The 12391-nt window shown below is 38.9% G+C and overlaps 1 protein-coding gene across 1 annotated transcript in view; it reads right to left on the bottom strand.

Moving 5' to 3' along the window:
• cfap57 (cilia and flagella associated protein 57) overlaps positions 1 to 12391 on the bottom strand; it is a 48287-nt gene that overhangs the window by 21825 nt on the left and 14071 nt on the right. The window contains exons 8-13 of the mRNA XM_055641492.1: positions 11838 to 11951; positions 10069 to 10281; positions 7248 to 7421; positions 5439 to 5600; positions 2454 to 2609; positions 1047 to 1140 (exon numbers count right to left, since the gene is read on the bottom strand). Of these exons, the coding sequence (XP_055497467.1) occupies positions 1047 to 1140; positions 2454 to 2609; positions 5439 to 5600; positions 7248 to 7421; positions 10069 to 10281; positions 11838 to 11951 (913 nt within the window). The remainder of the gene's footprint in view (positions 1 to 1046; positions 1141 to 2453; positions 2610 to 5438; positions 5601 to 7247; positions 7422 to 10068; positions 10282 to 11837; positions 11952 to 12391) is intronic.

Below are 12391 nucleotides of genomic sequence, written 5' to 3'. Positions count from 1 at the left end.
TGAACTTTTGAATGATCATATTGAATGACGGTGCTGGCTCGAAGGGTCGAATGACCTACTCCTGCACCTATTTTTCTATGTTTCTAAAAGTTGTTTGTATTGTGACTTGTAAATGTATGATGACCAAGGAAGAGTTCCTGGACTGAGAGGTGAAACTGAGAGGTTTGAAGGCCCTCTGCTGGCAAGTGGCAGGTAAGAAATGTTCACTTCATATACTGTATGAGAAACAATTAATAGTAGAAAAAGAGAAATTAGAAACGACTCTAACACTGCCTTTGTGCCACTGTTACTGAGTTTGGATTAATTTCCAAAAAAATACTTCAATTAATGTAACCCTTGCGACCGCAGGAAATGCCACACTTGTCACTTTACCTCCCCCCTTCATTCAAGGATCCAGGCAGTCTTTCCAGGTGCGGCAGAGGTTCGTTCACCTGCAACTCCTACAACCTCATCTATTGCATCCGCTGCTCCAGGTGTCAGCTGCTCTACATCGGTGAGACCAAGCATAGGCTTGGCGATCGCTTCGCCCAACACCTCTGTTCGGTTCGCATTAACCTACCTGATCTTCCGGTGGCTCAGCACTTCAACTCCCCCTCCCATTCCGAATCTGACCTTTCTGTCCTGGGCCTCCTCCAGAGTGAGGACCACCGCATATTGGAGGAGCAGCACCTCATATTTCGCTTGAACAGTTTACACCCCAGCGGTATGAACATTGACTTCTCTAATTTCAGGAGGTCCTTGCTTTCTCCTTCCCTTCTCAGCTTTTCCTCAGCCCACTGTCTCCGCCTCTTCCTTTCTTCTTCCTGCCCCCGCCCTCAGTCTGAAGAAGGGTCTCGACCCGAAACGTTGCCTATTTCCTTCGCTCTATAGATGCTGCCTCCCCCGCAGAGTTTCTCCAGCATTTTTGCCTACCTTCAATTCATTTAGTTGACTTGAAAAGTCAATGTTTTATTACATTCTACAGTATTTGTTTACTATTTTTTTAACTAGCTGTCTATTTGGCTTTAAAGACAACATGCAAAAAAAAAAAGCACCAGGCAATTTACCTAATTCCTCAATTTCTCTGGTATGTTTATCCAAGATCATTAATGTATCCTCTTTGTGTTTTATCTCAACCTTATCTTTGTCAGTCTTCAATACCTACAAAAAAAATCAAAATAGTTCATTATTTTGAAGTTTGAATTCATGAAGTACCAGTTTATGTCTCAGATCTCCTTGCAGTACGTAACTGCCCTGATGAACTTTGTTGAAGAATCAGTGGGTAGAAATGCCTCCTTGGTCACTTCCACCAAATATGCATAGAAGATGTTGTTGTGTATCCTGCTCTGCTTCCAATATTGTGCTTAATCAATCAAGGTGCAATTTCTACATCAATCTCTGCATATTCATACATAATATTTATCCAAACAGGTGTTCTCTGTCAAAGCTAACATAATTTGTGTTGAAATTATTGTATGGAGAGTTATACTATAACACAAAGGTTGCATTCCTAAGAAACCTCGCATTATAAAGAAAATTGTATCAGTGCAAAGGGGGTTTGAGGCAAGAACATTTCTGACCCACAATAAGTTATTTTTCCTGCATGATTTTCTAAATTAAATATTTTTTCATTGCTATAAGTTTATTTTTATTACTGCAAGCTTAAAAGTTTGTGTATTGTATTATTACTGTGTATTATATTATTTCATAGAGTTTCGTTCCACCTGTTTCAAAAGAAGCAAATGCTTGTCAATTACGGTGACAACCAGTGCTCAAAGTAGAAGCTGTGATTGTAAGAGATAATGGTGTCTTATGGAGAAACGTATTTTCCCATCCTATACCGTTTAAATCCATGATTGCTTTTCTTTTCTGGTTGTCAATTTCCAAAGCAACTTTTAAGTGGTTCTCTAATTCCTGATCAAGAATTGCATTATAAATATTTCGGTCCACACAATGCAAATAGTGATCTCTAATTCATTGGTCATGTTAGATCCAATTTGCATTGCAAAAACATGTGTTATAGCAAAACAACGTACTCATAATGTTAGTCATAGAGTAATAGAATTATGGAGTCATAGTTAATCCTGAAACCTGTGAAATCGCTTTGGTTCCTTGGGTATTACTGTATGTTTTTAATTATAGATGATGTTTTTGACTGAGACACATTTCAGTACACATTTTCTCTCCAGGAAAAGCCTACTGTTCCCAGACAATCTTCCATTGTAATGCAAACCACGCTTAACACTGTTTGGCAAGATCAAGTGTTTTCTGGCAAGTGCGAATCAGCCTACAGAGACATCATCAGGACAATTATGTATACAAAAGCAAAACATTTGTGGATACTAAAATTAAAAAAAATTAACATATACATCTCTGGAAATGTTCTGTGAAGAAAAAAGAGTTGATGTTACAAAGATTCTCTGACCTGCTGAGGAAATCCAGCAACATTATTAGTGCCTGCTTTTGTTACTTACCTGGTTTTTCGTTTTCAGAGCTTCCATTTCCTGAATAAATTTCTCCGTTAATTCTTTTATTTTATCATTGTAATTCATATCCTTCAGTCTAAGTTGGTATTCATTTTCCATCTTCAGTTCCTCAACGCGAGTTTTTAACTCCACTGCCAACTGATTCTGTTATAACAGATTAAATCATTTTCTGCTGTCAATTTATGTTGATGTCATAGGAGCAGGATTAGACCAATTGGCCCATCAAGTCTACTCTGCCATTAAATCATTGTGATCTATCTTTCCCTCTCAACCCCATTCTCCTGCTTTCTCCTGTAATATTTGATACTTACTAATTAAGGAACTGTCAATCTCTGCATTAAAAATACCCCAAAACATGCCCTCCAAAATCATCTATGGCAATTTAATCGTATTATGAATTCTAACAGTGACACCAACCCCATTTAGAAATACAAACTTTCCCCAACATTTTCTCTTCCTGCACCAAACCTCCATTGAACAAGAACCTGGTGAATCTTTGGCTAGTAAGATACAACTATAAACTGTTGAAAGGTAATCTCAAAGCATATCAGGGAGAGTGAGATTAAAGAAGTGGCGTGAGGGCCAAAAAGGAATTTAAACTTGAGGAGAAGAATTTTAACCCTTAAGTGCTGGAGTCATTGTAGTTCAGTCTACACTGGATGAATAGGAGTGAATGTGGGATTAGATATAGGTAGCATAGTTTTGGATGAATTTATATTAATTAATGCTGGTGGAATGGAGGCGAGCCAAAAGTGTTGTGGATTTCTTCATGACAATATTGATAATCCCACTGCATATGAAATCTGAATGAGAATGAAATTCATTTGAGTTAACTCACTTAATATGTAAAGATCAGCATAATAAATAAAATACGATAGCCAGCACGCAAGGAATGTTAAATTAAATGTGGATACTTATTTCCTGCTAGATAAGAAGCATTTATTCTAAAATGTTGACTATTTTCCCCACTCATTGACAATCATATTGTTGCTACAGTATTTGTTCCAGATATCTGTCCTTTTCCCTTCAATGTTTATTCTTTATCATTTATTTGATTTTAACTTTATCCACAGTGCCTCTCCCTTATGTTGATTGTACTATTTATTTGCTTAATTCAATTTATTTTATTATCTCAGAGAGCACATGTCACTTTTAGTTGAAGAGCAATATTTATGTTGTTGCCCTCACTGTCTATGAGACAAAGGTGCCATGCTCTCAAAAGCCATATTTTGGAGCATGAATGTTTTATCAACACATTTTGTGTTGAATTCAGATTGCAGGGGCAACGAGTACAAGAATATGAATGAATTGGACGCCTCCTAATAGTGCAGGCAGTACACTTAGGGCTAAAAATCTCATGAAGCACTGTATGTGACGAGCCATCGAGAATGTTTTTAAAGTGTGATTTGGGAAAAATTAAAATTTGAGGGAAAGTATGTTTATTATTATATTATAGAGGTTAACCCAACAGAAAATATTATGAAGTGACCAAAACACTCTGCTGAATGTCTTCCAAATTATACAATCTAATTAATAATTTCAATGAAAAATCAAAAATAATGCATTTGCCTCTGGAATCCAGTTGCAAAATTTGAACCAAAAGATATATTTAACAATCCTCGGGATAATGAACTTAGAATTGCAAGATGTAAACATGTCAACATTTTTCAAAATATACATCTAAACATAATGGTGGTGAATCTCTGGAACTCTCTGCCACAGAGGGCAGTTGAGGCCAGTTCATTGGCTATATTTAAGAGGGAGTTAGATGTGGCCCTTGTGGCTAAGGGGATCAGGGGGTATGGAGAGAAGGCAGGTACGGGATACTGAGTTGGACGATCAGCCATTATCATATTGAATGGCGGTGCAGGCTCGAAGGGCCGAATGGCCTACTCCTGCACCTAATTTCTATGTTTCTATGTTAATGCAATGCGGAGAAACACATTACGTTGGCTGTGCCCAGAGGACACACAAATGATTGTATTGTGCAGCTGTACCAGCAAATGAATTATGAATTATGGTCGCCCAATGGTGTACAATTTTGGTCGCCCAATTATAGGAAGGATGTCAACAAAATAGAGAGAGTACAGAGGAGATTTACTAGAATGTTGCCTGGGTTTCAACAACTAAGTTACAGAGATAGGTTGAATAAGTTAGGTCTTTATTCTCTGGAGCGCAGAAGGTTAAGGGGGGACCTGATAGAGGTCTTTAAAATGATGAGAGGGATAGACAGAGTTGATGTGGACAAGCTTTTCCCTTTGAGAATAGGGAAGATTCAAACAAGAGGACATGACTTCAGAATTAAGGGACAGAAGTTTAGGGGTAATATGAGGGGGAACTTCTTTACGCAGAGAGTGGTGGCGGTGTGGAATGAGCTCCCAGTGGAAGTGGTGGAGGCAGGTTCATTAGTATCATTTAAAAATAAATTGGATAGGCATATGGATGAGAAGGGAATGGAGGGTTATGGTACGAATGCAGGCAGGTGGGACTAAGGGGAAAAAATTTGTTCGGCATGGACTTGTAGGGCCGAGATGGCCTGTTTCCGTGCTGTAATTGTTATATGGTTATATGGTTATGAAGAACATGAAGCTATGAGAGCATGGAGCAGACTCTGCATAATCAATGTGCTCAATGGTTTTCCTGAAATATGATCATCTGCTTAAAACCTAGAAGGAAAAACAGGTATGTTTTGGATTCAGGTCACATGGACATTTCATTGAGAAAACCATGGGGCTAAGGAGCTGGTAGTCAGAAGCAGATCAGTCAGGATATGATGGAAATCTTGAGGATTGGCTTGCCCATGGTGGGAAGGAGTTGGGGTCATGATCAGGTTGCTATACATGTCTTTCCAATTGAACTATGTTACTTTTTTTTTCCTGTTTCAAGTCCTTTAATACTGTGGAAATATCTTGTAAAAATTCTTCATTATTTTGCATTCAGAGTGTTCATCACCATTTATAGTCAATATATCACCTTTTCTTGCAAATCCGATTTTGTTATCAGGATTTCTTCTGAATGGCCAAGTTCTTTGTCTCGTTTCACTACCCTTCCCTCTTTATCAATAATTTTCCAGATCATAAGACATGAATCCTCTGAAATGGTCAGCAAGTACAGGTCATCATAGGTAATGGCCATCTGTAGAGAGACGAAAAAATTACCATAACTAGGTAGAAACTGTTTTCCAATGTCTTTGAAAAGCATATACTTTTTTTTTCACACTTTACTGAGGAAAAATATGTTAATATTTAAAACATCGAGAAGTCATTGTTTTTTCTATATTTCAGCCAATATGTGCTCAACAACCTGATATCATGTGGAGGTGGATACTTTGAAATTATGTTCCTTGTCGATGACAAAGCAATTAATACTACTGAATGGAAGAAGAAAAAAATGAACAGACACGTAAAACTTGATGGATGGATCCTTTCCTTAATCTTTTCTTTTCTCTTTTTTTCTTGCTTCTGTTACTTTTCTATTGTTAAATTTAAAACAAGAAGTTGTACACAAAATGTATTATGTTATATGCCATGGTTTATACGACTGTACATTGCTTCTAATAAAAATATATTTTTTTAAACTTAAAAAAATCTTGATGGATGGATTTAGATCCAACATGTGAAAAGGTAACGGGCTGTAAAATAAGCAAATGCTTCATATATCAAATGGATACCCTACAACAAATGTATAAAAGAAAAAGATTTTGAGGAATGTGAGTTACATTTTTTTCTAAAACTCGGCTGAAAGTTTCACCAAATGCCAATCAAGTAAAGGACAATATAATCTGATTGTAAATGGCACCTCGTCATTTTAATGCCCTGCAACTCATTTTTTATGTCATACTTACATTTACATTATTGTCTAATTTTGCAATTACTCTTCTTATTAAGCATTTGTTTCATGAAGAATTATTCAGGACTTAATAAGAAGTTTAACATTCTTATTCATGGGACAGTTATAATTGGTTTATTCTACATAGTCACAACGCTATAGAATTATAGAGGACAGATATTGGAGAATATTTCAATCTCTAGATAGACTTCTGGTATTGGATAACATTGGAATAAAATTCCTTTTCTCATAACAATATGCTTTTACCATAACTTCAATACAAAATCATGTTCTACAACATTATCTTCTCCAATATAACCCCCACATGCGCCTTTAAAAAAACTCACAACTTGGTATCAATTAGGGATGAGTAGTTAAAAGGCATGTCCTTTATTCATATTAGGAATTGATTCATATTGAACGATTCCCTTGAAAAAATAGTAGGCAAATGAGTTTTCCAATTCATATAATTTTGCACTGCTGGTTGTCCAAACTTCAAATGAGAACCAGTCACCCAACATCCCACCCAACATCCTGCTCAACATTTAACTCAAAATTTATATTTGAAAACATACTTTTCCCTTCAAACTTTAGTGAATATCAAATATCATAGGAAAAAGGAGCATTTCTGAGATTGTTTTATTCAGTCAGATTTTGGTTACATTGTTCAGTTGAGTTTTCAACTATTAATATTATTTAATTATAAATAAGGAATGATTATCTAGTTCTTCAGATAAACTACAAGATGTACCAAAATAGATTTCTTTTTAGGTGAAAATAATGTTAGCTGTTAGCTATTTTAAAGGCCTATTAATTAAAGTAGTTTCTTTCAGGTAGGAAATACAGTTATGACAATAAGACTAGTGCACTGAGCTAACTTTGTCTTCAATTCCACTTACACATCCTCTCTATCTTAAAAAAAACTTATACCCTTTGTAATGATATCTATTATACCTTAGTGATTGGTCCATTGTGTGCCTGATATTCATTCCATTCCTGCTTTACAGGCAGAGGGACTTTCATACTTCGTACTGTTCCATGGGCAGTGCCGAGAAACAACATTCGCCCAGAACGTGATAAAACAATGGCGGTGTATGCAACATCATTTGATGGAATTTCACGAATTATCTGGGTAGGTAGGAGCAAAAAAAAAGAATGATCAAGGGAGTTCCAGAAATGGAACAATGTTAATCTGTTAAAGTGCAGCCTTCAACTTCCACTTTTGAATATCTGAACTCCTTTGCTACCCAAAATCTACTACATGGCCATCTTTTTGGCAATTTGTGTTAAGTGACCCTGTTTCAGTCTTGGACCCAAAGTGCTGGAGTAACAGCATCTCTGGAAAACACGGATTGGTGACGTTTCTGGTCAGGACTCTTCTTCAGACCATGTGCCAATCCCGACCTGAAACGTCACATATCCAAATTCTCCAGAGATGCTGCCTGACACGCTGTGGAACTATCCATTTATAGAGTAATACATAAATGAAACGGCATTAAATTCACCAATACTTCACATCGAAGAGTAAATATATTGACCTTGCTGACATGCTAACCTTTTAATATTCTTGATATTCTTTCCCTGAACCTAATAGATTTTTTCTCTCAGAATCAAATTTTAAATATTCTTTGTTGAATCTGAGGTGTTCAAACACATTGCAGATGCATGAAGGACAGAGCAGAAAATAAAATTCACTCGTCAAATCACAGATGTTATTATCCAAGTAATTGATGTATTGGTTTGGATCATTTTATGTATCACATCTTGATTTTGTATAGCAGTCCAATGATTTAGTAGCAAGTTTCAAAAAGTTCTAGCTGCAGAAGAAGAGATTATTTAGAGTGTAGAATCACCTTCAATTTTTAGCGAAAATATGTTATTAGTATTTATATTTTTAATAACAAGCGTTATTACCAAAAAGGTAGGATTTAAGGAGCAGAACAGAGTTATTAGAAGGGATTTCTATAACTCAGGGCATATAAAGAAGAAGGCATTGCTGTCAATAATTAAGAGCCAGAATCAGAGGAGAACAGATAATCCAAAGGAAATTACAAACGTAGAGAGGCCCAAAGTGATGCAGAGATTTGGAAACTGGATAGTTTGATTGTTTAACCAGGAGTCAAAGTGAGTCAAGCAGAGAGATAGTGGGTGAACAGAACTCGATGCGGGGCTGGACAAAGAAGGCAAACCATGAATGCTTTGGGATAGTCAAATCAAAGGATCAGAAGGTATAATTGAATATCTCAGCAACAATGGATGTGATGGCATAATGGGATAATGTTACCAAAGGAGAAAGAGGCAGATTGAGTGATTGTGTAGAAATGTGGCCTAAAGCTAATATTGGTGTCAGATATGATACTCAGATTTCAAACTGCCTGGTTCAGTCCGAGGTGGTTGCCAGTATGAGGGCTAAAACAGATGTAAGATTTTATGCACAGCCCAAAAACTTTACATGATTAAGTAAGCCCTTGGCCTCTTGTAAATTTGCGCTGCTCAAGTGTAAAGGAAATGCTGGTCTTTCAGTACAGTAAACCCTGTCCAACTCCTGCTTTCCTCTTTGATTAAGATTTCTTTGTCTAGCCCGTATCGAGTTCTGTTCACCCTCTATCTCTCTACTTGACTCGCTTTGACTCCTGGTTAAACAATCAAACTATCCAGAATAAGATTTTTTTTCAGTTAATCTCAGAAATATTATGTAATGATCCTGAGAAGTTGGGCCTCAAACCAAGTCCTAATTGTCTGTATTTTCCTTATTGATGAGCAACCTCTCAATGCCAATTTACCACAGGATACAAGATACAAGATACAAGATACATTTAATTGTCATTTGGACCCCTTGAGGTCCAAACAAAATGTTGTTTCTGCAGCCATACATTACAAACACATAGACCTAAGACACACCATAATTTACATAAACATCCATCACATCGCTGTGATGGAAGGCCAAATAAACTTATCTCTCCACTGCACTCTCCCCCCCCCCCCCCCCCCATGTCAGAGTCAAAGTCAAAGCCCCCGGCTGGCGATGGCGATTGTCCCACGGCCATTAAAGCCACGCCGGGTGGTGCGAGGTCGCACACCGGGTCTTGGTGTTAGAGCCCCCGGCGTGCGCTCGCAGAGTCCCGCGGCCATTCCAAGCCGCGCGGGGCAGTGATGTAGGCCCCACTCCAGGGGCTCTTCAACCCCGCAACTCGGGCGGGGGAAGTCGCCGTTGCGAGAGCCCTGAAAAGCGGTCTCCCTCCAGGGACCCGCGGGCTCCCGGTGCCGCCGTCCACAGACCTGCCGTTGGAGCCTCCGACTCTCCAGTCGGGCCGCAGCAGCAGCAGCAGCAGCAGCAGCAGCAGCAGCAGCAGCAGCAGCAGCAGCAGCAGCAGCAGCAGCAGCAGCGCTCCTCCACCGCTCCACCCGCCCCGGACTCGGCCAGCCCCGCGACGGTGACGGTGAGTCGTAGCACCAGAGTCCCCGGTCTCTTCCTGTTGGAGGCCGCTCCTCGTTGCGGCCCCAACGACAACGGAAACCCGACGAGAAAAAGTCGGGTCTCCCGTGCAGGGAAAGATTTAAAAAGTTTCCCCCCCCCTCCCCCCCACACACACACACCCCAACAAAAAATAACAAAAACTACATAAAAACACAGACAGAAAATAATAAAACGCGGACAGACTGCAGAGGCCGCTGCTGACCAGAGTCGCGCCGCCCACCAGACGCTCAGCAATGTGACAGCAATGTGACGCTCACCAGATGTGACAGCAATTCCCTTTCACTTCATTCCACATACCTGGGAGTCAGTAATTTCTTTCAAGGTTCGATCAGATCCTACTGCAAATATGGATTTCCCATCTGGTGAGATACAAATGCCAGTGTAACTGCAAGTCTTCAATACACACTCAGATTCGCGCTTTCCAGTCAGCGTGTTCCATTCATACACTGCACCATCCATACCGCAGGAAACCAATTTACTATCATCCATATTCCAGGCAATAGCACGGATCTATAGGATGAAATTGAAAAGCATCAGTGTGTAATCTCTCAACTGCTCCCAGAATCATTTATTTCACAATGCAAGGTCCCACTGCATTTTACTAGAAATTAGGCTCTACTGTTACAGTCAAGATGTACAGACTTAAAATTAACATCAGAGGCACAGTTTGCCAGATGTGAATGAACAGGAATAGCATTCTCTAATTCCCTCCTGTGGTGAACCTGAATTAATTATTATGGCTATCAAACAAAGTCTTGCCTCGGGATTCAAGCCCCCACAGTACTATTGATACAACAACAATGTGTCTGTAGACAGCACTATTAATGTAATAGAATAATTCAATGTACTTTATATGTACTGGTGAACAGAGGGATACAGGTGAACAGAGGGGTCTGGGAATAACTGTGCACAGTTCCCTGAAAGTGGAATCTCATGTAGATAGGGTGGTAAAGAAAGCTTTTGGTGTGCTGGCCTTTATAAATCAGAGCATTGAGTATAGAAGTTGGGATGTAATGTTAAAATTGTACAAGGCATTGGTGAGGCCAATTCTGGAGTATGGTGTACAATTTTGGTCGCCTAATTATACGAAGGATGTCAACAAAATAGAGAGAGTACAGAGGAGATTTACTAGAATGTTGCCTGGGTTTCAGCAACTAAGTTACAGAGAAAGGTTGAACAAGTTAGGGCTTTATTCTTTGGAGCGCAGAAGGTTAAGGGGGGACTTGATAGAGGTTTTTAAAATGATGAGAGGGATAGACAGAGTTGACGTGGAAAAGCTTTTCCCACTGAGAGTAGGGAAGATTCAAACAAGGGGACATGACATGAGAATTAAGGGACTGAAGTTTAGGGGTAACATGAGGGGGAACCTCTTTACTCAGAGAGTGGTAGCTGTGTGGAATGAGTCTCCAGTGAAGGTGGTGGAGGCAGGTTCGTTTTTATCATTTAAAAATAAATTGGATAGTTATATGGATGGGAAGGGAATAGAGGGTTATGGTCTGAGCGCAGGTATATGGGACTAGGGGAGATTATGTGTTCGGCACGGACTAGAAGGGTCGAGATGGCCTGTTTCCGTGCTGTAATTGTTATATGGTTATATGGTTTATACGAGTGTAATAAACAGAAACTAAACATGTGGAAACAGGAAAATGCAGATGTTGGTTTACAAACAAGGGCACAAGGTGCTAGAATAACTCGGCAGGTCAGGCAGCATCTCTGGAGAACGTAGGCAGGTGACATTTCGGGTCGGAACCCTTCTTCAGAATGGCGCAAGAAGGGTCTGAAGAAAATGTTTTTTATCATATGGACTTAATCACAGTAGTTTATTCACTAATCTACTGTTACCCATATTCTTTTGCAACAACAAAAAATAGTAATTCCGTTTGGACTCAACCCTACCTACTAATACTGGATTTAATTTACCAATGTCAAAGTTAACAGACATGGTACCACTTTTGATTTAAAATGTCCATAAATCACAGGACACCATGGCAGGATCCAAATCATAAGATGCAAGAAAATCATAAATAAACAAAACCACTTGATTTTATAATTGACCTGATTCTCACCTTCCCATTGTGGCCTTTAAGATTAACCTGATTTTCAAACGTGGTTGTGGTATAAATGTGGATGACATTTCCATTCACGACTGCAAAAAGATGTCCACCATGGCTGAAAGAACACTGAAATAAAAGTAATTAAGTTAAATGCATTATCATAGCTGTAGAGGGACACTGTATTTGTAAATATGACAATATGAACACAGTAGATTGTAAATTACAAAATGGTTCCAGTTATCAATTGTATTTATTTGTTAGGTGCTGGTCATTTCAAGAAATGCTAATGTTTATTGCTCATCCTTAAAAGCTCCAAGGAATTTGTTTTGTGGAGACATTATTGTTGAAGGATCTGGTAACAACAGAGAGAATGCAAAAGAGAATCACCAGGATTTTTCCTGGAACGGATAGTTGTAGTTATAAGATGGGACTGGAATGAGCTGCCAGAGGAGGAAATGGAGACATATTATTACAACATTTAAATCATTTTTGGACATGTACTTGGATAGGAAAGGAGTAGAGGCATGTGGGCCTAATGTAGCAAATGTGATTGGCAGAGATAGGCA

Source organism: Leucoraja erinacea, chromosome 10, assembly GCF_028641065.1.
Source record: "Leucoraja erinacea ecotype New England chromosome 10, Leri_hhj_1, whole genome shotgun sequence".
NCBI lineage: Eukaryota > Metazoa > Chordata > Chondrichthyes > Rajiformes > Rajidae > Leucoraja > Leucoraja erinaceus.
Note: the sequence above shows the minus strand (reverse complement) of the source record. Positions and strands in the feature narration are given on the sequence as shown.